Source organism: Rhinoderma darwinii, chromosome 4, assembly GCF_050947455.1.
Source record: "Rhinoderma darwinii isolate aRhiDar2 chromosome 4, aRhiDar2.hap1, whole genome shotgun sequence".
Lineage (NCBI taxonomy): Eukaryota > Metazoa > Chordata > Amphibia > Anura > Rhinodermatidae > Rhinoderma > Rhinoderma darwinii.
Window position 1 is genome coordinate 196641970 of NC_134690.1, and position 12892 is coordinate 196654861.

The 12892-nt window shown below is 36.2% G+C and overlaps 1 protein-coding gene across 1 annotated transcript in view; it reads right to left on the reverse strand.

Annotated features, from left to right (window-relative positions):
- COL12A1 (collagen type XII alpha 1 chain) overlaps positions 1–12892 on the reverse strand; it is a 150054-nt gene that overhangs the window by 52303 nt on the left and 84859 nt on the right. The window contains exons 32-37 of the mRNA XM_075862036.1: positions 6643–6772; positions 5282–5421; positions 4915–5044; positions 4032–4174; positions 3689–3818; positions 605–747 (exon numbers count right to left, since the gene is read on the reverse strand). Coding sequence (XP_075718151.1) covers positions 605–747; positions 3689–3818; positions 4032–4174; positions 4915–5044; positions 5282–5421; positions 6643–6772 — 816 coding nt within the window. The remainder of the gene's footprint in view (positions 1–604; positions 748–3688; positions 3819–4031; positions 4175–4914; positions 5045–5281; positions 5422–6642; positions 6773–12892) is intronic.

Below are 12892 nucleotides of genomic sequence, written 5' to 3' on the forward strand. Positions count from 1 at the left end.
CATTCAGTGACATAATACATTGACCCTGAAGAGCTGCTATGTAAGTAGGAAAATAAAATCACTGGTTAGTACTTAAGGGGCTGTTTTGCTTTAAAACCCCATTTTCAAACACCCACTAGGGAATTACAGTTTAAGTTAATAGATTGCTGCCCAGTTTAGAACTAATAGCCATTTAGAACTAATAGCCAGATGGGAGAGCAGCTACAAAGAGTGTACCTTCCTTCGCAGGATCTGGTAAATTGAACGCTTACTACCGAGTTCCCCCACAAATTACAGCCGATCATCAGGGGAAGCTTAAAACATAACATTTTTGTCCAAAGCGGACGACACCTTTAAGTTCCCTCCATGTCACAGGAGGGCACAGAGACAACTACTATGAGAACTCTACAGCATGAGGACCTTTCCAAACAACTACAACCACCCATATATTCATTTTCTGAGCCCGTGTGATGGTAACATAGTATAAGTGGGATAATGGTTTTAACAGAAGTGAATACTGATTTTTTTTTTAGGTTATGAAAGGAATTAGGCATTAAAGGACGACATTAAAGAAAGTATTGTCTTCAGAAACCACAAGCATAGAAATGTTATTGCAAAAACTTACATATTCATCAATAGGATCACCAACAGTTGGTGAATAGATGATTCTATATTGTTGAACTGGACCGTCAGCATGATCCCAGTTTACTGAAAGACTGTTGGTTGTCTCTCCAAAAACTTTAATGTTCTTTGGCCCGCTGCGAGGTACTGCAGGAAAAAGCATAATTACAAAACAATTATCAGTCTGGATATTGACCTTGATTTTTTTTTCATTAACAGCAATGTTAAATATTTATTATGAAAATGTGAATACAGGAAATTCAGAAGTTTCCAACCACACTCCTGGTGTCTGGTTTCTTTATACAATCGTTGTAGTCCAATCCTGCCAGCTAGGACATACTAGCAGATTATTAAGAAATAAACCTACCGCAGTATGAACGAAATGTGGAGGGATACCACAAATATTTGGAAGGTTCTTAGTAGCTGGAGGGATTTGCAAAGCAGTCAGCAAAAGAGGGGAAAATTCTAATATAACAGAGGAGCGAACTTTCCAAACTAAATTCTTTAGAACATTGCAGAATAGCTGCATTCTCCTCAATACATAGTAAGATATTAGTTTTAATAATAATATAATTAAATTGGGTGCTGTATCCAATAGGCAGCCAGGTCTCCCTGAGAGTATTTTTATTACATATGAATAAAAGTATTATTAGTATGATACTAACAGACCAGTGCCACGGAAATGTTCAAATGCTCTTGAAGTCTCAAGATGGATTTTAGGTAAAAGCCCTTTTACACGGGCCAATTATCGGGCAAACGAACGTTTGTTCCTGATCATTGCCCTGTGTAAACACAGCAATGATCAGCCGATGAACAAGTAAGCTCTCATTCACCAGCTGATTGTATCATTTATGCAGCCAAAAATATTATCGTTGTCAGCAGCACATCTCCCTGTGTAAACAGGGAGATGTTATGCTGACATAATGGAAATGTATGGAGATGAGCGATCGGAGTAACGAGCGCTCGTCCCCATAAGTAGCTTCTTGTGGAAGGAGCAAACGAGTGATCAACAAGCCATCTCGTTTATCGGCGCTGGTTTACACGGCCAACATACCTCTGTCACTGTTCAATAAATAATAGATATCCTATCTAGGAATGATACAATTGGATCTTGTCTACCACAAACTCAGCCTTGCTCTACTATGTAATCTCCACTGTTGTATTCCATTTCAGGACCCACTACCATTGGTAGTAGGGGTATAATGACTTAAGAAGTCTGTATTCCCAATAATCATACAGAAATAGGCAATGCTTCTTTCGGAAGTGAGGAAATGTTTTCAGAAGTAAAAATGTTGCTATAGATGTATAAAGCACTTGATCATCTTTGAACATCCTTTTATAGTTTGCATATATCGTAGATATAGAGTAAATTTGTTAATACATTACTTGTCTTGTACTAATCCTGAGTTACAGCCTGTTTAATAGTCTATAGGTGCATTCACATTTCTCCTGGTTGCCTTTGAATACAGTCAACAAACCTGCCAACAAACACATCTCTAACAGATTATCTGAGCACCTATAATGCAATGGTGAATTTAGATTTTCTTACATCAGATTACTGTATATTGCCTGGTGTAAAGACATGTCCCAGAATGCAAATAGATAGGTAAAGCCTTGTGAAGATATCGAGCTATCAAGGAATTCTGGGAGATGTCTGCTCTGAAGCCTGCAGATTTGTGAATTCAGCTCTAAACTATAATACAGGCTGTAACTCAAGATCAGATAAGTAATGCAATGTATTGACCAAGTTTTGAACTTTTTATGCAGAAAAATGATATATGTATGCTTTAAATTTGTGTCTGAAGGAGAACATGTGCTTGAATTTAACCTAATTCAATTGATAAACACAGAGTACTAAACAAGAGCATTATTTTATTGGAGTTGCTATTTTGCAATTCCAAAACAAACTGACCCATCTTCATGTAATTTTGAGTTACATGTCCTCTGCCGAAGTTTAGAACTTGTGTATAGGATCACCTCATTGCCTCTGTTTTATTTTAAGCACAAAACCAAGAACACAGGCAAGAACAAAGCACTGTGATAGTTTACAAAATGCATCAAGACATGGTTCAATTTGATAACTTTAGTAACAGATTTGCACCTTTAATTCTATGCCCCACATGTTGTAGGTTTGATTTGTGATTCTATTCTGAATGCTGACCGCATGATATATGCTTCCAATCTCAACTATCAATACCAACACAGATATAAGGTGCCCTTGGGCCCAAAGTGGTAACCAACGTTAAATAGACAACGTTGAGTGAGGAGGTATGAGTAAATAAGTTAATTTGTGTATTGGTAATTGGTTATGGTCATAGCTGCAATGTAATGAAAATAAAGTAAGCAGGCACCTACTATAATAATGAAATAAATGGGAAGGTGCAAATCTGCTGTGACTGCAATGCAATAGCAATAAACACAAAGATACAGCAGAATTCTTCAAGTGCTAAGATATATGCAAACATTGAATACATGGGGTATTTTACATTGTATAACAATGCATTTGACTCTGTTAGGAGGTGCTTACTAACTTTGTTTTTTGCATTGTACATTTGGGGGTGACTGCCTTCATCTTGGTCGTGCACTCCTCCCATCTGTCCAAAGCTGCGTATAGAATAAAGCTGGTTCCTACCTATCCTGACTACATTTTGTAAACCTCGGCCCAAGAAATAGGTAAGTTTCCTGTTCTACAGGTATAATGCTTAGTGTAGGGACCCATCTGGAGAGGTCGTCTTGTTGTGGCAGGTGGGCCCATGCAATTTGATCAAAATGTACGCTAAGAATAGTAAAGATAGTTAAATTAGTATTTAGCAGTGTCAATAGTGAAGTAGGAATTATTTTAGGAGATGGTCTGTTGGTGAAGGCAACACAATTTTGCAGTAGACTGATCTAAATCTAAAAATATTAAAATAGTTTTTACATTGAACCCACTACTATATATCTGAGCTATTTTTCTAACATCATATAATTAGTTATTACTTTTTAGTTTTCACAATATAAAAAATATATAATTAACATATTTAGAATTAAAGTTTGGAATAACAAACTAAATCTAGACATCGCCATATATTTTAAATACTTTACATACATGTTTTTCCCTCTCCAATACTCGGATCTGCTTCTCCATCAGCATACATGGCAACCACATTCACAGAGTAGGAAGTATCCGGGACCAGGCGCTCCAGTAACATATTGTGAGTATTGCCAGGAATCACAACCTACAGGTAAATATAGACATTTATTGCTTATTTCTAAGAACAGAAAACATATTGTTTAGTTCTGACCAATGTGGTTTTTGACTCCAACTTGGGACAAGTCAATTACTATATAGAATTATTGCTGGAGGGAGAATGCACTTTAAATAATAAATAATAAAAATAAAAAATTATTTATTGCATTTTCTAATTGAACATTAGGGATTTGGTACTTACAAATTCTGAAACCTTGGTTCCAAGGAGTGGAGCATAGTTAACTTTGTATTGCTGAACCTGTCCAGGGGCAGGATCCCATCGAACATTTAGTGTATTTGTTGAGGGGTTGTATACCTGAAGATTTTGAACGGTTCCTCGTGCCACTATAATAGAGGAATACATTAATTATTATATGCTGTCTGTATAGTATCTTACTTTGCACTTTACAGGTAATATATTTATTCATAATAGTCTGTGTCACGGTGGAGCTTACAATCTAATTTATGTATGTCTGAGAAACATATACAAATGGCATTTTGTAGAGAAAGACAAATTACCAATATATTTCTGGAATTTGGTAGCACACCTACCAAGGGGGACCATACAAGATCCATGCGTGTTTTGCCCTAATATGTAGACAAACCCATGGCTCTATCATAAGAAAGCATCAACAGATCTCTATCGATTTACTATGGCTAGGCTGTTCTGTCTACTTTTCATTGTGGTAAAAGCTATACTCCACTGCGACAGGTTCTTCTCATTTTGTGAATTTTAGTTACTAGTGGTGCTAACTAAAGACGTAACTTGAAGCTCCTGAGCCTCAATAATCTGTAACGTGGCCCACACCTACCATGTGATATTTAGGCACTAAGGCTTGTGTGCGACTGCTACCTCTGCACCCACTATAGGTATAACTCTTATGATGACCCATTGGTTGAACTGTGAGAAGTCAAATATGTATGTATACATGTATATGTATGTATCATGTGTCTTTTATGTGTGATTCTATGTATATGTCTACAGGAAAATGTACTGTTGTGCGTCAATGCACTGTATGTATGAGAATTGTATGAGAAAAGTTTGGGAAAATTAATGAAAAAGAAAGTTAAGCATATTGACATACACGTCCTTCCAGTGTCAGAAATGCGTCCGCCATCTCCTTCAGCATAAACAGGGACCACAGTTACTGTATAGGGTGTGTCTGGTTGAAGTCCCCTGAGTGCAGTGTAGATGGTATTTCCAGGAACAGTTGTCTATAAATGCAGAAAGCAAATATCAACATGTAAAATACTATTCACGCTTTACATATTGCATGCACTATATCGTAGAACACAGTTAGGAATTCAATCTCTGTGACTATTCACATCCCAGCCATCACATGCAGAATGAATACATGCAGTGTTTGTTGGGCAGGAAAATTAAAGTTATACTTTAGAAGAATATGCTAACATGATATTAAGGGGATATGTATAATAAAAAAGAAAATGTACCACTTCCTCTGTTCCTCCTGCTGTTGGTACATAAAGGACCTTATACTGACGCACATTTCCTTCCGCCGCTTCCCATCGTACATTTAAAGTACTTGTAGTTGGGTCATATACCCTCAGATTTTTTACTGTGTTCAAAGGCTCTGAAATACAATGTTTCTTTGTTAAAATTGACAAAACTTACATTCCAGACACTACAAAGTAATACAATTTACAGCATGATACATGTCTCTTTTCCAAGAAGGTCTTATTACACTTTTTCAATAAACAAGTACTGTATAATTTACGTTTTAATCTAAAAGTGGCCACTAGGGGGACTTTGTCCCTAAGAACACATTATAATCATTATAGTTTGAAATAATACTGACAAGTTCTAGGGATATCAAGAATCTCTAACCATTAAAGGGCTATTCCCATCATACAATAGAAAGTGTTGGCATCACTTTCTGATTGGTGGGGGTTTAAGGAGTGCCGCTGTCCAAGGAAAAAGTTTCTATGATGGGAATACGCCTTTAAGTGGAATTCATTTTTTTTTATGGTATAATTTAATAGATAAAGCCACTTCAAGTAAGGTAAATAATTTTGTATAAAAAATGTATTTACTTATTTTGCTTTGATTCTAAGTTACAGTCTGTAATATAGTCTACAGCTGCATTTACTGCTCTGTTGGTCGTCATTGGAAAGCATGTTGTCGGACGTTTTCCGAACAGTTTAGATTAACTTTTGTAATATAGCTGGACAGTTAGTTTTCCCTAAATCAAATTACTGTACTGTGTCTGGTAAACTGAAAAAGTGATGGTTGAAAGTGGACCTAGGTTCTATGACAATTTTCGCTGGTAGGAGCCCATAGACTAGCACACACAATGTGGCAGATTTATTAATTCTGTTTTATGTTTAGATGCATCTTTAGACACTTTTATCTAGCTTTATATTGCCGCTTGGTTGGCAAGCCATCTTTTTTGTGGCAAAGTTTTGGCCAAATGTAGTACATTTTAGACAATGCCCATTTTTCCCTAAATCACGCCCCCTTATCGAGCAAGGTGCAAATAGTGTTTAAAACAGTTATTAAATGTGGGGTAGGCATGTGCTCCGGAATTGTGGTTACATTTTTGGTGTATTTTAAATAGTAAATCTGCCCCAATTAATGTTTTTTTTTTGCCCAATGGGCATCACATTTCTCTTAAAAGACAACAAGGGTGACAGGCAGTAATAAAAATGCACATGTTCACAATATACATGTTAAATGCCCATGTGTCTGTAATTTCTAACAGGAAATCATAAAATGAGGACTACAGTCTAAAGACACGAAAAGAAAGAAATGAAGAAACAATTTCTATAAAATGAATTGGAATTAGTGAACTTACTAGTCTTTCCTCTCCCTGAAATTCTTCCTCCTTCTCCTTCAGCGTACTGTGATGCTACCGTTATGGTATATGGAGTATCTGGCTGGAGTCTCTGCAGTATAACACTGCTCTGCCTTCCACCAACAGTTGTCTAGGGAGTCAATAAACATAATCCTTAAGTTAAAAAAAAGTTTCCCATAGCCGTTCTCATTCTCCTTTCCAAAGACAACATCATTTTCAAACTACTTGCCATTTGCTCGCTAAATTCAAATAAAGAATGTATTTTATAAATTACACGTACAAAGCCTTAAAGGTTAAGGCGAGGTGTCAAATAGAGCCAGAGATGTCTGTGTCAGCAGTTTACAGTAAAAACATTTTTTTAAAGAAAAGCTATTCACATGCTTACCACTATATAAACAGCAATGACTCCAAAATTCAAGAAATAATGAATTTAATCATCTCTCAAGGGACAATGGATAATATGTTTTTTCTATAATTTCTTGTTGGGCTAAAGAAAATATCCATAGGAAGAATCACGTACGGGATCGTTTTATGGATCCATGTGGTACAGATGCATAATACGGTACACATAGCCTGCCATGGACCTATACAGTACCTCCATGTCCCTCTGATTTTAAATGGATTTTTTTTCATACATTTCTACAGTTTTTTTCTCACATCATATGTATGAATCAGTAAGAAAAAATGGTGGCATGCTCCACCACATGGAGGTATTCTACCCTAGAAACAATGCTTTTGGAGCGAATACCGTACATCAAGATGCACCATACAGTGGCACACTAAGTGCCTATGGCTCTATAATGCTGATATGAAATGACCCCCATGTGCCACCATATAGGATCCATGCACACAGCAATGATGTGATCATAAAAGCTGTCTTGAAAAGGTAGCTCCACCAGAAATGTATGAATTCTCTATTATTTTACTAATAATATGGTCCTGTTTTAAGGAAGACTCCACAAGAAAAAGTAAGAACTTAGATTTGGTTTAAGTCCCAAATTCTACATGTCAGAAGAGGCCCCAGTAATATTAGAAGTGAGATTTGAGAGATTGAATATGCTTGAACATTCAGTCAAACTTCAGGTTCATCTCCAGATTGGAATAACCCTTTATAGTCCTGACCTGAACCCCCAAAAGAAACTTCTGTTGATCAGTTTTTATCATTACTTGGCATGGGAATTATAAGGAAGTAAGATGAATAGAGTGGAATTTATTAGTCCTTTATGATTTTGCTATATTTATCCAACAATAATAACAATGCCATGTTTTCCATAGTGGAAAAGATTTTATAGATTTAGATACATGGCTATTTACGAGGATATGACTCTTCATTAGGAAAAGTGATGTTCCTGTGCATCAATAACATCACCAAGACCGGAGAATTGCAGATTTACCAAATAAAAATAACTATAAAAAGGTGTCTTGTCCTGTTCTCAGCTGTGCAGCTAGGGAATCTGCCCAAATAAACTTTTTAACTTTGCAGAGAAGTCACTATGAGACAGAAGCCCAGTAACGGTGCTGAAGAGCTGCCAATGTTCACTCTTTTGTGCTGGATAGTTTCAAGCATTTATAGATACAAATTCAGCAGTAAGAATGTGTTTTACTAGCAGCTGGAAACAACTTCAAGAGAAAGCTAATTTTAGGCCATAAAAAAACCACAGATAAAAGAGATAACATTCTGCCATCTTGAATAAATCCTTGCAGAGGTAAAAGCTGTGAAATGAAAAATATGCATGGTACCAGAAAGTCTTGCCAGCTTTGGTACTTGATATGAAACTGATAACAAACTGATTCAAATTGCTGCCATATTGGCCCAAAATCATGACATGAAAGGGTATAGTTCTCATAGTTGCTAGACACATGGATAATGGACCTCCACAGGTCAATGAGCTCTTACCGGAATGCAAGACCAAAAATATTTAAGGAACAAAAGGCTTATCGGATGAACAACAGACATAATAATAATCCCAATAATTATCATAATAATACTATAATTAACTAATCTGTTGTTTAAATTAAGTTGTCTGCAAATCTTAGATACAAATGAAAAGAACTATAGTTCTGGTAAACATAGTGCTCAGAAGTTTTAGGAAATATGTGCAGCCCAAAATGTAAAAAAAAAAAAAAAACTTGAGCTGCTCAGTTTTAGTTAAAAAAATAATAATAATAACTTTAATGTGTAATGGGGGGGGGGGATTAGTGACAGAGCTTTATCTCCCCTCGACTCGTCTCCATAACCATAGCTCTTTTATTTTGTTAGTTTTATACATTTTACATTGCACATTATTATCTGTATGTTCCTCTGAATATGACCCAAAATGTTCCTGTTTACTTCAGTTTTTTTGTAAATTTTTTTGTTAAATTACTAAATGATAAACGCATTTTTCTGTTATCTTTTTCTACATTGTGATGTATAGGGCACACACTCCAAAACCACACTGATAGATTAAATAGCATCCTATGAAATTGACCCTAGTGTATATCTGTGTTTGGGATGAGGAAGTTAAATAGTGAGCCCCATTTGCAAAAAGGCGCTGATGTGAATGGCGAATCTGAGTCCAGTGAATATGTTGGCACTATATAAGCAACAGAAAATTAATGAAAAAAAATTTAAGAAATAGTGTACCTATAGGGGATGTTGCTACTAGGACCCGTGTTGTGATAGAATAAGTTTATTATTTTGTAACAATTCTTATCAATATCATATAGTTATCTTCGTAAACATCTGGGGCTCTTCTTTTCTATCTAATTGGAAGCACTGCGTGGGCCTGTTCCTTCCCTCATAGCTGAAGATCTTGGCCCTGGAAATTCTCACGCATCCACTGAAAACAATAAGCACCTATTTATTTGAATGGGGGAAATTAGTACATAAGAGTTGAAGGGGTCGTAGTAGCAAGATCCCCTACAATCAGCTTGAGTCAGGGGTACAAAAACATGAGACTAATTTTGTAAAAAAAACAAAACAGAAAACAACTGAGAGAATGTACACTATGCAGTGTCAATAAAAACTTGTGATATTTTATATTTGACCATGAACATTTTTTAGCAAGGAGAATTTAGTAAGCTTGTTAAAAACATCTGGCTGGCTTTAAAGGTACCTCTAGGCAAACAACTGTAAATTGTTTATAGTGACATATCCTACACTGTTTCGTATCTTTTTCCATTAACTTTATGGAGAAAACACACTTCAAATTGCTCTTGGCTGACGGAAAACGTTAAATATTTTTATTAGACTTGAATTCCACAATTTATGGCAGCATTTATTTTTGCAACTCCTGTGTATCGATGCTACTTGTACATTACCAGCAGATATAAGTAATAGACTAACCAATGCAATAATATCTCTCAAATCATAGGTAAATTAATAAATGACAGTGACATATTGCCTCAAAAGTAAAGGACAACTCCAGAAAATCAATCAGTTCAGAATTGAGTACAGTTATACATAATGGCCCACTCTCCCTTCCATCTTACCAACACTACACTCAAAGGGGCTAAGGAACCGCACACCTAGACTTGCAACATTCTCATAGTAGTTCTCTGCAGGGTAAAAAAGATATTTTTTTTACTCCTTTACTTTGCAAAACAACAAGTGGATTAGGGTGAAAAAAATCCAGTCTAAGAACCCACCACACAGTAGCATAAATCTTAGTTTACTGGATAATTGTTAATTTGACTTAGGGGCCCATCAATAAAAGCAAAGGGACTATCATGACCTATACTGTGATAGGCCCTCTGTTATCTCCCTTGACAGTGGTGTCTTTTTCAAATAACTATGATGGCAGAACCGGTAGAGAAACTTTATCCGTATACTAGGCAGTTGCTGATAAAGTGATTCCCTAATATGCCAGCAAAGTTTTGCCAGAGGTTAAACTTCTCTTTTGAGCATCTGTTTTGCTTTGAACACCATTTTACAGTCTACACATCGAATCAATAAGTTATAGAATTTGCCGATACATTGTAATACATATCTTGTACTGATCCTGTATTATTGTTTGAAGCAATATTCACAATTCTGCAGGTTTCAGAGCTTCGAGCATTCCAGTTTATCTCATTGTCCGCACAGAACTTGCTCTGGCAAAAAGCATTCTGTCAAGCCTAACATCATAGGAGCTCAATGAGAATGTTAGGGGTGTGTCTGTCAGCCACCTTGTTTACTGTTTCCAATACCAACCTGCAGAATAGTGAATGCAGCTCTGAACTATAATGCAGACTGTAACTCAGCATCAGCACAAGAATACAAATGATAACAATATAGAGTGGCACCAGTTTAGGCGGATGTCATCTGGGAGGGCTTAACAGAATAGGTGTACAAAAAGTAAACTCCTAGATGCTAGAGCCTCTATGCAAGCCCCTAAAGTAAAACAAGGTGTAACATAAATCGCAAAGTACAAATCCGAAGATTCGGATCCCAGTTAGGGCATGTCAAGAAGACAGAGGGGTAAGACAAAAGCACCTTACATGAGAGGCGAGACAAGGGGAAGGAAGAAAAGAGGGAAGAGGGGACGGGGGAAGGGAGCATATCCCATCCTGGAGGGCCAGCCGCAAAGAGAAGTTGGAGGGAGGGTTCCAAATATCAGGGGTAGGTCAGAGAATGTAAGGCCAGTGAAGGGTGGGCATAGGAGATCCAAGGGCGCCAAATTTTTTTGAGGATTACTTTTTAGCATCTTAACATTAATTCTTGTACTTTTTATTGTACAATACACGGCAATAGAGAACTGTGCTATAGAAAGTCATACAAAACGTAGCACATTCGGCAATGTACACAGTACTGCATGCTGCAGAAATCCCTAATGCAATGTTAGGCTATGCTTAATGTTTTGTCTACAACTATGGAACAATGTGACCTTGCCAATTTGAAACATTTCCATTGTCTGAAATATTTTCAGGTCTTTTAGGAGCAGTGAATTACAACCCTTTTCTTATCTGGTACTGCAGCTGTCAGTGGGGCACTGTTGTAGTATCCCAAAAGAAAAATGTCTCAGTATAATATATCACTCAGCTATCATTCAGAAAATCATCTTATAAATGTTTCACATTGATTCTTGCTATATCTCATTAACCCTTTGTCTCTTCTGTAAAGTATAAAGAAATCTGTTTTGAGGTTTTTATTTCTACCAAGCTATGGTTGTGCTCCTCAAAGCTATTATTATATGGCATAAAAATGTCGTTCTCTATTTCCTGAATAAACATATCTGCTATTATGGGAAAGGCCAGTATTGCCTGCTGAGCTTAAAGGATTTTCAGTAACGTGTCTTTGATTTATTTTTGAAAAAATAAATTTTATCGTCATACTTCTAGCAGATGCGTTTTATAGAACAGCTGGAAGTACTTTGAAGTGCTCATTTATGCTATTAACTTATAAAAAAAGTACTTTTTTTCTACTTTATTTTGCTTTTCTGCAGTTCCTTAAATAGACTGCTTAGTCAGGGGTTGGGGTTAAAAAAATAGCTTAATATTAACCATAGATATTCCATCCTCGATAAAACTGCTGTCGAGCATAAATTAATGAATTCCAGCATTTATTTCCAACATTTAGCTTCAAATTTCTACATGAAAATGGATTTCCTCTTTTAAATGGCACTAATAAATGATAACATATTACAGTATTTTTCTTTGAAACATGACATTAACCACCCTCATAGAAATATTAGTGTCTATTGCCACTGGCACAGTACAGTATCCAAAGCAAATGGAAATAAATCAGTCTGCTTGTTTATCTAAATACAAGATTGAAAAACAGAAAGAAAGCCAGAAAAATAAGCAAGATATTTAACAAATCTTTCTTTAGGACATATACAATTTAGACAAATCACCTCAGGGTAACCACTGAGACCCTCACCAAATCCCGAGAATGAAGAGGTCCTGGTCCCAATGCTTGGCAGAGAAGTGGCCATGCATGCGTGATCACAGACATAAAAACAGTCAAGTGAAAGCGTGCATTCTATATATGTGGAAGCAGAAACCATCTTTAATAATTATATGGTGGAGTGTCCATTCAGATATGACCTTTCCCTTTGAAAAGAAGAACAAATTCTTCTTCATAGTGTGCATTGCTTCAGTAGTCAGTGCTGATGTAGTAAATGTCTTTGTGGCTAGAAAAGTAACAATGACCTTTCTCAACTACAAATATACTGATATCAGTTGTTACTCACTGTGGGTTTTCTCTTGCCATTATATTAATATCAGTAGTTTTAAATAATTTGACTTTTTAAAATAAATTAACAAACTGATTTTTAATTTGTTCAGG